Source organism: Aspergillus uvarum (assembly GCF_003184745.1).
Source record: "Aspergillus uvarum CBS 121591 unplaced genomic scaffold BO82scaffold_12, whole genome shotgun sequence".
NCBI classification, from domain to species: Eukaryota; Fungi; Ascomycota; class Eurotiomycetes; order Eurotiales; family Aspergillaceae; genus Aspergillus; species Aspergillus uvarum.
Window position 1 is genome coordinate 582159 of NW_020291309.1, and position 13099 is coordinate 595257.

General features: G+C 51.4%; 3 protein-coding genes and 1 pseudogene across 4 annotated transcripts; 1 reads left to right on the forward strand and 3 right to left on the reverse strand.

Annotated features, from left to right (window-relative positions):
* Nucleotides 1-4352: 4352 nt before the first annotated feature.
* On the reverse strand, nt 4353-4438 carry BO82DRAFT_t96 (annotated as a pseudogene). Its single transcript has one exon. The product of its transcript is annotated as a tRNA-OTHER (tRNA).
* Nucleotides 4439-7008: 2570 nt separating this feature from the next.
* On the forward strand, nt 7009-8583 carry BO82DRAFT_352277 (kinase-like protein). The gene has a single exon (XM_025634646.1). It carries the CDS (start codon nt 7354-7356, stop codon nt 8416-8418), a length of 1065 nt encoding a protein of 354 aa, XP_025494493.1. The 5' UTR covers nt 7009-7353; the 3' UTR covers nt 8419-8583.
* A 36-nt stretch (nt 8584-8619) lies between these two features.
* On the reverse strand, nt 8620-9344 carry BO82DRAFT_26839 (uncharacterized protein). Its single transcript, XM_025630962.1, has one exon. It carries the CDS (start codon nt 9181-9183, stop codon nt 8821-8823), a length of 363 nt encoding a protein of 120 aa, XP_025494494.1. The 5' UTR covers nt 9184-9344; the 3' UTR covers nt 8620-8820.
* Nucleotides 9345-9386: 42 nt separating this feature from the next.
* BO82DRAFT_305223 (DUF2841 domain-containing protein) lies at nt 9387-11729 on the reverse strand. The gene is made up of 6 exons (XM_025632210.1): nt 11382-11729; nt 11122-11332; nt 11013-11067; nt 10613-10962; nt 10372-10557; nt 9387-10322 (listed from the first exon to the last, which is right to left on the reverse strand). The coding sequence occupies exons 1-6, from the start codon at nt 11382-11384 to the stop codon at nt 9799-9801; spliced, it is 1329 nt and encodes a 442-aa protein (XP_025494495.1). The 5' UTR covers nt 11385-11729; the 3' UTR covers nt 9387-9798.
* Between the last annotated feature and the right edge of the window lie 1370 nt (nt 11730-13099).

Here is a 13099-nt window from a genome sequence, read left to right on the forward strand (position 1 = left end):
TTGTTTTACGCCACTTCTGTACATACAAGAAGCAAACTTGTAGCCGAGATGATCGAAAAACCTCTTGAGGACCACATACAATATCGCTCATTAACTCCAAGCATTTACAATATCAAGCCATGACATCGATGTAGTTCCTCCCTCATAGTTGGGCCAGTGCGGCCAGAATCTCTCTCTCCCCTCAGGTTTGCACCGTTTGTCTCCGCAACCCACCCCTCATCCCCGCGGATCAAATTTCCTCATCGCAGTCGCATCACACGTTTTTCTTTTGTCTGGACCTTATCCTCTCGAAATCCATTCCACACATAATCTCCCCGACCCAGCGCCTCGCAGAATTCTCCACTCAGATTCGATATCCCTCCGGCGCGGAAAACAACAAAAATGGGTCAAATCGAAGAACTCCCCGACGACTTTGACGAATCGCTCAACCTGAACGATGGCGCCGCCAACGCCGCATCGGCCGCCGCAACAACGGAAGAAGAGATTCTCCCCATCAAGCACGAGCGCCTGAAGGATGTGGAGAGCAGCGATCCGATGGCGCCGCGCATGCCGCCGACGATGCAGGCGGTGCAGACGCACACGACGGACGAACTGGCGGATATCCTGAACCGGACGCCGTTGTTCATGACGGATATGGATAAGGCGTTGGATGAGAGTATGTCCCCCATCTCTTCCCCCCCCCCCCCGGGGCCCCGCTCTTTCCGTATGCGTCTGAGATCGGGAAGGAAAGGGGTTGTCAAAGGGGTAGAACATGGCTAACGGCTTTTTTGCCGATAGACGGCGAGAACGTCATGCTGGATGCGATTCGCGCGCTGCAGAACGAAGGAACCCGCGGCGAGGTGGCGCAGAGTTTCCGGTCCGAGGGGAACGAGACGGCCAAGGAGAAGCGGTGGATCGACGCCAAGGAGCACTACACCAAGGCGATTGCGGTGCTCCAGGCCAAGGAGGATAAGTGGGAGAAGCCCGAGGATGAGGAGGCGGAGAGAAAACTCCAGCAGGAGGTGGAGGCGGCGTGCTATATCAACCGCGCGCTGTGTCACTTGGAATTGCGTGAGTGCTTCATTTCTTAAACGATCCCTGGTTGGTGGGGGGAGGAGCAAGTTGGGCTGACTTTTGCCGCAAATCAGAGAACTACCGCTCCACGACTCTCGACTGCGCCGCCGCTTTGAAACTCAATCCCAAGAACGTCAAGGCCTACTACCGCTCTGCGACGGCATTGCTCGCTCTGGACAAGATCCCCGAGGCGGAGGATGCGGCGGCGCGCGGCCTGGCCGTCGATCCCGAGAACAAATCCCTGCAGACGGTGGCGACCAAGATCGCGGAGCGGAAAGCCGCGGTGGAGCGGGTGGCGGCGAGGCGGAAGGCCGAGGAGGAGCGCCGGCAGAAGGAGGCGCAGCTGTTGAGCGTCGCGCTCCAGGCCCGGAACATCCGCACGCGCAAGACGGACGCGCCGCCGGAGATGGAGGACGCGGGCATCAAGCTCTCGCCGGATCCGCTGTCGCCCGAGAGCACCCTCGAGTTCCCCTGTGTGCTCCTGTACCACATGGACGCGGAGACGGACTTCATCAAGGCGTTCTCCGAGATGCACACCATCGAGGATCATTTGGAATACATCTTCCCGCTGCCCTGGGACTCGAAGCATGAGTACACGAACAACACGGTGGAGTGCTTCATGGAGACTGTCACGGGCGGCTTGATCCAGGCGGGCAAGAAGTTGCCCCTGCTGCAGATCTTGGCGAGCGGCAAGGTGGAGGTTGTGGATGAGCTGGTGAAGATCTACGTGATTCCCACGTCAAAGAAGGCCAAGTTCATCGCCGAGATGAAGGCTAGGAGATCAGGGTGAGACGGCATCTCGATTGCTGATGTGAAATGAAAGTATGATGGACTGTGACCCTCCGGAAGGGGATAGCCGGTCTATCCACCTGTACCGTACACGCTCTTGAGGTGATGATCAGCGCGGACAAGCCACTACAGCGTCCCTATAGGCTTTGACCTCCATCAGAAGGGCGCATGATGATGACTCGCGTCGTCGGGGTGCGCACAAGCCTGCTTTCCTCAGTTCTTGATACTCACCTATGGATCTGGCTGAGGAACCGGCACTTGATACCATTGTAGATATACACTTTATGACGAATCAAAAGTTATAGATCTCATAAGAGTTCTTTCTGGTTAAGAGTTGGCCAAAAGAGATTGTGCAATTTAAAAACGGAGGTGCTACATACCTAGAGGCAAACGGCCAAGGTAGAAGCTGTCTCCGTCGATCCTCTCTTCCTATTCCTTCCTATAGTGCTCTCACAGTCGAGCAACAAGCCATTCAACCACTTGCGTATGCACTTTTGTCTGATAACATTGATATCCCGGCTCCAGACCTCTGTATTGATCAGCCAGGAACAGACGTTGTCACAGGTCTCTACCAGAAGACGGTACCTGTTCGCCAGCTTCGCGGAGCAGCAAATACTATCGAAAGCAGGGGGGCCACCCGAGAGAAGTGCTCACGGCACGTAGTGCTCGCTCGTTGCCAGGGGATCTAAGTCTCTGGGGGAGAGAGCATAGTTCAGCTTATGCTGACTTTTATAGCCTCCATTCGCCTCTGCATGATTACAATCCCCCCGAGCACTTTTGCCAGAGTTGAGAATTGCGGACGCTCTGATGACCACCATTTCAAAATATAGAGCAATCTGAGTCCTTATAGTGTCTTAAGGACTTTCAGCCACAGCGCGTTGGGATGATACCGTGCGATAGAGGCAGATAGAGGGATGTTTGCCATGCACGCAAGACTTCTATCTCTGACGCTACGGGGGCGTGGCGTTTTTCGTGGCTCTCGGGAGTTGCATTACGAGACTGTTTCAGTCGATTATATTTCTGGGCGCTTTCGTGGCACCTTCTACTCAAGAGGCTAAATAGTCACGACACGGTAAGGCCCGCAGTACAGGGCTGGATCTCACCGTTTCAATTGGTCCTATTTGCTAGAGAGATTGACTATATCCATTGAAGTTGGCCTTTTGACGGCGCTACTTTATCTGGTCTGCAAAGGCATATTTAATCTACCGGCCAACAGTAGCAGGGATTATCCAATATCAGGGCTATCTCCTCACACAGTCACTGCATGGACTCTGCATACTATGGACTCAAGCAACCCCGGGGGTGAATTTGTACTCTGTCATCTGTCATTCACCAGCCTTTGTATTGTGGCCCCTTCTTTGACTTCTTTCACTCTTGATCTTGTCTGTTTTAATGTGTCTTGTCATGAATCATCAATCAGAGTGGTAAATCAAGAAATCCATCATGTTTGTAGATTGGCTCTCTTCCACTATCCTTCTCCATCTCCTCCATCTCTTCCGCCATACTACCTACTCAGCTTCGATTCTTCTCCATCTCCGCATATGTATCTTCATAGCCAAACACAATAGCCTCTATATTCTCTATGTTCATAATGATCCGTGACTTTATTGCGTTCCGTCTACATCACAAACGAAAGAATCCTCAGATCTTTCTCATGGCCAGCTGGTGCTGATAAAGCATGTCCTTCGCTTGCCCCAGACATTGATCACGGCTTCATGGCGGCATTTCTTGATCTAGGGCGCTGCCAAGCTGACTCGCGATAAATAAGTCAATTAGCCGAGGGACGACAGAGATAAACAACCTTCGCTTTGGAGTTCGAGGGCCGCTTTTCGAACGAGGGAAGAACAATGATATACGCATTCTACGATATCGACCACTTTATACATCGTTTAACTCACCTTCCCGCAGAGATGACATCTTCATGTCTTGCACAGTCTTCCTAGAATACCTGTACCCGTCAATATCATCCAGAGAAGCTAGGAGTCGTACCCGAAAAAAAAGCCTTGTCCCTGAATCAGCTTTTCCATGACCAACAAACCGCGAGAACATGTTGTCTCCGGCGAGGCAGTGGCCAATACTACTGCTGACAAAACGAGACATGAAGGAGAGGTTTGTCCTCGGCAAGAAAATCACTGCACGGGCCAGCGATCACTATAGTATTACTGGATGGCTTGTGCAAGTTTACATCTTCACTTCGGCATAACCGAGCATCCGCATTCCCGCAAAGTCTGGGTAGGCTATAGTCGACTATGCCAACTACTAACTACCACCACCTACTGATATCTAGGTCCACTATCGGTGGTCTCCACACAAGTAAACAGGCCAAACAGCCCCTAGCTACTCCCCGATAGCGCCGTGAACACTCCCATACCGAACATGATGCTTTCCGCGCGAGCATATCAACCCTTCCCCCCCCCTTCATCTCAGAACAATGACATACCCACCCACCCACCCCCATGACATCTTCATGACACCACACCCCTTCTGCAGAGGGGAACAAAAAATACATTCCCCCGTACTGGGGTTCGAACCCAGGTCTGAAGCAGGAAACCGTTAGGTGACCCACAACCGTCGTCTCCATCTAGACCATACGGGGTGTTGTTGGAGGTATTCGCACTAGCTTTAATCATCTGTTCACTTTCGCTACCTTTCCCAGCGGCTTTTGGCATGGTTTTGGAGCAGCAGATGATGTTAAAGCACTGAGGATATCCTTTTGAGGATATACTGATCAAGGCGGAATGCCTTATGGTCGTTGCGCCCAAACTCGCCTGGTGGGGTGGTGGTATTGTCTAAGGACTGGAGTAGAAACGAGTGGCCGGATATGGAAATTTGATCACGATCACTATAGGCTGGATTAACACTTTGCTGGATTATCTACTGGTGAGAGGTCGGCAAAGCCATGGCCTGTGATGTTAAACGTTACCGTCGACATGAGTATGCCATTCTCTACAAGTTTCTCCTTGGGTCATCACTCCCAAACAAGTCTAGAATGTCTCAAGAACACACGGTACTTGATGGAAGCCGCGAAGCCGGATAACACATCTCGCAGAGTTCATGTCTCCATGTGAGTGCCAGTCCTTCCCCTTCCTTGTGCTTAGGAGCATCGACTAACTTCTAGACAGGGTTCGAGCCAGGGAAGAAGCAGACCTAGTGTGTGGGTTGGCCTTGAGTAACGGAGCCACTACATATCCCGCGGCCATTCTGCGCCTGTCTACGACGATCGATTGTCCGGGCTGGTGCTGATGGAAGCTTGATCTTCGACCACGCGGACCAATTTTGGATTGAGCTTGCTCATTGAGATCTGCGTGTGGTAGCAAGGTACCGGTATCGTGTTTTGGAGCTTCTTTGGATAGACGAAGTTCTCGAGAATAGTGGTCTTCAAAGACTCGGCACTGAGCTTGCTGTGGACTATCATGCTTGCTGGTGGGAATTTCAGTAAGAGCAATGCTTACCCTATCTCAGCTGGCTCTACCGATGTCCCCTTCAGAGGTCCTCTTTCAGATACGGAAAGCTAAGTTTCTTCCAGAAACTTTTTCCACGGTCAATTTTCTCGAAAACGCTTTCGTGAGGAATTTTGCGTATCAACTCGAGCTCACCATCTAGAGAGCTGCTACAGGCACCCCACCTAAGAACTCGTCGCCATTCTTGATCTTTCCGATGACAGTCAATGTGCTAAAGATCATGCAGAGCCTAATGGCCATGATAAGTGAGAAGTTCGAAGACCTTGGTCCCATGACCGCAGGAAGTACCCTGCAATATTTTGAGTTCAAATCGGGGGGGGAGTTGATGGCGTTTCGAGAGACGTGGGGTGGGAGGCTCTTTCCTGGGCATGAAACATTCGTCCTGCGTTGCAGCTACCAGTACTCTGCGACCAGATTTGAACACAGAAGCGTGCAGAGAAGGAAGACTCAAATGGTCCGCCGACAGAGCAAAAAGCTTGAGGCCAGAGGCCCCACCGAGGCAGGGTCTGAGCCCGCTCACAGTCTCCAGTTAAGACCGCAGGCATCCCAGAGACAGTTGGGCAATGGTAATGACACCCTTGACATTACGATCTCAATGTTGAGGATCTTCTAGATCCAGACGCAGACGTAAACGCCGGTCTCGATGCCAACCCGCCTAAACTGTCCAATTCTCCAATCCCTCGTCTTCCTACATTTATTACTTGACTAAGAATCAGGCCCTAAACCTGATCAATGACTTCATTGAATAGCACAGCTATGCCTAGACTCTATGCGGCTATATTACTGACAGCACCGCTCACCCTCCTGTCGTGAGAGCTAAGGAGAGCACCTAAATCGATGCGAAGATGGATTGATCTCCTGTGCGCGGCTTTGGTACAGAAAGTGCCGAATAGCAAGACTTGCAAAACCATGCCGAGAATTGATACTAGCCAGCGACCTCTTACAGTATCTGGTGGTATCCCATTATCAAGGGCGGCTACATACTCTATAGCAAAGAAGGTGCCAACTACAGCTATTGGCTACTGCAAAAGCAAAAGAAGATTAAAGCCAGTTCCCTCAATACTAACGACCCATGGCCCCGCAATTGAGGCTATCTAATCACAGGTATACTTATCGACCCAAATGAACAATCAAGAAGATGGATGTTGTGCAGGAGGTACTGACCGCTTATAAAGATAGCCTAATCTTCTTCCAAAGAATAGGGCGTTTACCCGTCGCTTCGACAACCCACACCCTTCCCTTGATATGCCTTTGGTGACTTTTGTTATAGAGCTGAGCAGTGTAAGACATACTGGCGGGCTTCGTGGAGGCAGCGTGTGACTTTGCTATACATCGCGGTCGGAGTCCTCGACCAGGTTCACGACAGCTCCCCGCTTGAACTTGAAGCAGGATTGGCAAAAGTATGTACACCCACCATATCAGCTGAACTCGAAGAACTTCTCTTGGGGGCTGAGACCCTTTGTTGCGAATGTCAGGTATCCCCGTATTGGCAGTTTATGTGGAGCACAAGCAATACCTATCAGAGACAAGAGCAAGCAGCAAAGACCTGGTTGAATCCCTTCCTCCGAGGAATCCATCGTACTGTCAGTGCCGAATTTTGCGATGAAGTGCACTAGTCAGATTAACAGAAGTGGACGTATGAAGTGGTAGGTTGGGGATAAATACCGCAGCGGGACTGAAGGACGATGCTTCCCTGGCCGATTTTCCAGACTTGGCCGGGAAAAATCCCTCGTACAGCAAGCAACAATTTCAACATGAACACCAACCAACACCTTCAAGCTTCCGTGTCAGTGTAGCTCACCAGTCCAATCCCGCGTGCAATCCAGGCACCAGCAATGCTTAGCTCCAGATCTCAAGCTGTCACCCACTCGATGCTGCGTCAATTACCCGAGGCGAATGATGATCTAGGCGCCGGGCCTCATGATGGCAGTTCATAAGGGGCCTCCTTGCCTCTGACATTCCGAAGGTTTGGTCTCCTCGAGAGGACTCCCCCTTCACCTTGGCTATTCTTCTAAGACAATAATCTTTCATTTCCTCACCATCAGACAGGATGACTCTAATAGGCCCCTATCAATTTCAGTACCAGCCTCTATGCAGTGAGCCGCCGCCACCGTATACACCATCCCAAACCCCCTCATACAGCCCACAGTCACCACATCCCAGCAAGCACCTCCACGCACTCCCGGACTCAATTTCTTCTTTCTTGTCCTGTGAACAGACACCCCCACATCTGTCCCGCTCGACCATCTCCAGATACGGCCGTTACCTCACCACCCTGCGCCACAGCGCCAACAGCACCACCTACCTTTACCGACTCTCTCCACGCTCTCCAGCCAACAGCAAACCCAGGATTTACGCCGTCAAGATCATCCCCCCATCCTCTCAGCCCCTTTCTTCTACCCACTCCTCCAAAAACAACGCAGTAAACAGCAACACCATCAACCACCCCAACGTCCTCCTCCCATTCCTGCCCGCAATCATCGACGATGCGGGCAATCACCATCTGATCACCCCCTACTGCACAGGGGGTACTCTCCAGGAAGTGGTCGCATCTACAACGCAGCTCCCTCCTGCAGAAGCCAATTGCTTCTTCAAACAACTTCTCCGAGGGGTCGCATATCTCCACAACCACCCCGACCTTCGATCTCACCTCGAACAGACTCACAATGGACCCCATTGGACGAGCTTAAATCTCAACCCACAGGACATCCTTCTCGCTGGAGAAGGAACCGTGCGAATCAAAATCCGGGCATTCTTCCCCTCGTCTGCTGCAACCCCTCGCCTCCACGCAGCGGGCAGCAGTCCATACTATGCGCCAGAGGTATACCGCCTTCTCAACACCACGACCACCGCCACCAGCATCACCGAAATCGACCCCAAGGCCCTCGACGCCTGGGCCCTCGGCATGATCTACCTATTTATGCGCAGGGGCCGTCCAGCCTGGATCGTGGCCCAGTCGGAAGAGGATCGGATTTATGCCCGATATGCAAGGGAAAGAGTGCAGGAGGGGGGATTTGCCTTGATCGAGGGCTTGGGGCCTGTAAGTGTCACGTTGATCCCCTTTCCTTCTTGTCCTTGTCCATCACGAGGATGCCATCTTATGGGTATGTATTGATCAAAACCGGCTATGCCCCCTTCAGGAACCATGTCGAAACGTCATCTACGCCATGTTGGATCCCAGGCCCCTTCGTCGGTTGACGATTCATCAAGCCTTGCGGTCAGAATGGGCATACGGAGTTGCAGTCTGTGAAGCTAGTGAAGAGAGCGACCTCGACCGTGGCGGTCACTGTGGGAGAGGTAGGGAGGAAGGCATTTTGGGGTATTAAGTCGAAGTTATATTCCGTAGTAACCCATAGTTCTCTCTAATCGTATCCCAAGCCACCGAGTCGAAAGCGATCACGTATAAGCTTGTCTGTCTACCTACCTACCTACCTACTTACTTACTTCGTGACATGCAAACGCTACACAGTCAGTACGCTCAACCCTCCATAAAGCTCCTGACCATCCACAAGGAAAGTCAACCTCCGCCCAGCACACACACACACACAGACACACACATTCTCTCTCTCTGCGCACCCAACACACCTCCCAAAACCCCAACCCCCTCATCAGACCTATCTCTTCCTTCGGGATTTGAACCTGTCCCAAAGTTCTCACCCTTCAAAAAGCCCAACGCACCCAATGCACACACACCTCCAAACCCTCCGAACAATATAACACATCTAACCCCCCCGCCCAAGCACAGACATGGGAACGCAAGACACGCGCCAAAAAACAAGTTATCTCCGTCGAAAACCGGTTGACGTTCCCTTCCCCATCCCATCCCTTGCTTTAGATGGAATACAATGTGCAATGTACAATGTAGGTAGGAACAGTTCATGCTTGCATCCCCCCATCCTGCACCTTGTTTCCTTGTATACGTAAGCACGGCTGTCAGGAGAATATAATGAATGCGTCGTGGGCGTCCCAGATTCAATTGAATTCTGTGCTTTTTTTTTTTTTTTTTTGATCTTTCTTTGCTTGCTCCCCGCAACCCTCCCCTGATGACAATGTACATTCACGCTCGAGTCTTCATTCAAATATCTCTTGGTCTCTTGATTATTAAAGTATGGTCTATATGTACAGTACATCCACATCCATGCCTGACTCTCCCGACCCTTCCAAACCTCTTTTGGTCCCATCGAAATTCTATACAACCGGTCCGGTCCTCTAGCGATTCTCTATGCTGTAGCGACCCGAAATGCACACAATAAGAGAAAACAAAAGAAAGAAGTGAGTACAAATGAAAATTCCCGTGCTGCTTTCCTTCCCTTCCCGTCCTCCTGCCCCCTCTATATGATGAGTTCATTCAAGATTAGAAACTAATGTTAGTGAAGCGACCCCTCTCAACCACCCGGTGGGAGCGAGACCCAGCATTTTTTGGGGAAAAATCTTTCCACTCGTTTTAATGGCACACAACAAAAGAAATGCGTTAGCGCTTTGAAGTTTTGGGGGATCAATAATTGAAATAGTACGGGTTCGGGCAGCCTCCGAGATCGGTATTCGACAATCCAATCACAGGCAGCGTCTGCTGCGCTTGGCTGTGGGGGTAGTATCGGAGAGGTAGCGAGCTGGTTTCGAGGGTCGATGGCTCGTGGTGGTACATGGAACTGCTGGTCAGGTCCAGGGAGTAGCCAGCTGTGCTATCACCCTCGCGTGACCGTCGGGAGGCGCTGCTACCGCCGATGGGTGCATATGAAGAAGTCGGGGCGCTGCTGTCCCACGAGACCTGGATGGTAGGGCCTTTGCAGGGCTCAAGGGGCTTGGCGGAAAGAGTCCCGGTGCTGCTCTTCGGTGTGGCCGAGGAGCTGCTGCAGGAGTCGAAGACGGAGGTGTGGGATTCTAGGTCGGGGATCTCTTTTCGATACACAGGGTTCACGCTGTCCTTGATGGATGAGCTGGTCGGGGAGCCCATCGCTTGGCTATCCGCAAGCTGCTCCGGAAGGTGAACGCGCGATACACACACGACCATGGGCCCGTCTGGAGCCATGTCAGTCTCTGGTGCGGTCATCGTGTCAGAGGAAAATACCTGTTCTGCCTTCCAAGTATCGTTCTTGCTCCCCCCGGACATGGTAGATCTCATCCAGGATAGCTAACCGTTCGACGGGTTGAATCTGGCGGCGCACAGATTGATCCGCTTCTTTGAGTTTCTCGACGCAGATGGCGTGGCTTTCGCGTAACTCGCACAAAATATGGACCAAGAGCTTGACTCGCTCTGTCATTCACTTAGCGTGCTTCATCTCGAGAATTCCGTTGAACAATCCTCTTACCGTTCTTGAGAAGGTGATCGGGCTCTCTGTGGGTGACGCCCGCTGGCCACCAGGCTGGCTTCGTGAGCTCGGGATCAAACTGTTGAGATGTGCCAGAAATGATCTTGCGTCCGTTGTACGGATAGTTGACCTGCTTTCGCGGCTCAACGAGCTTGATGTATGCCTTGGCAAGAATGCGACAATTGATCTGTTGTAGGCCTTCGAAGGCCTTCTCATAGTATCGCCGGAGGATGCTAGCATTGCGAATAGGGAGCATGGTTTTCTGGTGACAAGTGATGCTCATTGGTACAAGACACTCATGCGACACTCGTTTCCGCTTGTTTGAGGAAGGCTCTGAGGTATTGCGGAACCTGAAAATATGTTAGCTTGCATTATCAGTGAAGAAATGATGCTGCCATACATCGACTTGCTGTTAGGAGACTCAGGCGACAATGGGCTTCTGCCTCTTGATCCATCTTTTGCCGGTGTCAGCGCATCTGGAAGTCAATGTGTGGCACCACCAGGTTTACCTAGAAGTTTATTCGACTCGTCCTTCCCAGACAAGGCCACGGCCCGTAAAAAGCTCTCGGTCACGTTCGGCGACAGAATTGTCTGGCAGCTATCCGCAATGGAAGGTGATGCTTCGAAGCGCAATTTTCCGCTGTCATCGATGTAAATCAAAGCAAAGTGCAAACAAGCCAGCCCGTCTAACGGCGCATCCATTGATACCGGAGTATGAGCCTGGTGCAGTTAGCTTATGTTGCGAATCGCCACCCAGGTGAATCAGTACCATGGCTGTGAAACAATCAAGGAAATGGTGACAAGTCAAGATGACCAATGGTTGAGATAATTAGACCTTCAGAAGCTCGCTCTGACACAGCAGGTAAGAAAGGTGCAAGGCACATAGAAGTACTCACGACGAGTCAGAGACAGGGCACGAGAGAAGGCATTTTAAACATGCATCGGAGACGGTCTGGGACCGATTTGAGGCAAATCGAATGAATGGGGCGATCAATAGATCCACAGTCTGTATCAAGCTTACAGGATCGCCCTCATCCAAGTATCAGCTGTCCCTAGGTCGCCTCCGGGTGGATGATGCGCCCACTGCATCACCATTAGCCCTAATGACCTTTTCTTCCCCAAGAAGCACCAGAATCAAATAGCCCATAAGAGAAAATCAGTGCCATAGAAGCTAGACCATTGGATGCATCCAAGCCGTGTCACTAATGCGTGGTCCTATGTGGCACAGCAGCGGATGGGTCCCCATCCGCTCGCTTGCATTCGGGCGTGAATACTAATGTCTTTCTGTGTTGTTACCCTCAGGTATAACTATTGGAGAGCGTAAAAAGTACCTCTCGAGTCTTCCCTGAATAGGAAAGGATCCCGTATAGCTGACAGTTCTTGGGGAACGAGCCGAGGCCGCTACCCCGTCGATGCCATTGATTCGTTTCCACAAGGTCTTTGCCGTTGTCGATCCTTCACTCACCGGCACTTCAAGCTCCATTTGCATGCAGTGCAAATAATAGACGACCAGAGAGTCACGATCCTCAAGGGCTGGTAGTAAGTCCACCTACGGTATTCCGTAGATTGAGTATGCCTCGAGTCGGAGTGATAAAACGGAGTAGTTCGGGTGGAGAATGATCCTCACAAGGTACACTACCCAATCCCGGTAATCATCGTGTTCATTTTTCTCCTATCACTTCAATTGCCTCTCTAGCGAATGACTTAATTCCGCTAACACTCCCCTCCTTGCTTCGTGCATCGGGTGTCAGGCACTGATAGCACCGTTAGCATCAGCCGAGAAGCAACACGAATGGGGCCGTGGACGAGATTAGTGCAATGGGTAACAACCCAGCATGAACAACGCGAGAAGCTTGCCTCTTGACAATGTCGAGGGCATTACGTCGTATCGAGATGCCCAAGTAGTGACAGGATAGAGCCAAGTACTGACTGTATGACCGTTCAACGTACTTACGTGGTCCCTAGCTGTCTCACAGCGAAGCATTAGCCATGCAGAACGCTGATGATCATTCTGGGACAAATCGATCAGTCGAAAGTTTAATGTGTGGACCCGCCCCGGCTGGAAATGGCCCACCAAGATACTCATAGGACGGCACCAGAGCTAATCGCAATGAATAGCACAACGAATAATAGAGAGTGAAGTTTCGTGCGGAAATAAATTGCGATAGTCTAAATGCTCATTTGAAGGCTATCGTTCTCTGTCCGTAGTCGGCCCTTCCTGTCATGTCTCGTCACGGGCATTATCCCAAAGAGTTATTGGCATTGCGCCTATGCTGGTTGTCACCCATGCCATCCACATGATAGGCGTCAAGTTGTCAATAACTATCGCTTCAAGCAGATGGGTCTAGACTCTAATCGTTCATTGCCACATTGCGCTACTTGGTGGTCATCGTGGAAGGATGGCGAATTACCCGAAGCGGATTATTGGGAGCCTGGTTCTTCTGACGCAGTGGGAAGTACTGTACATTGTCGGTCAAATGTCCGACA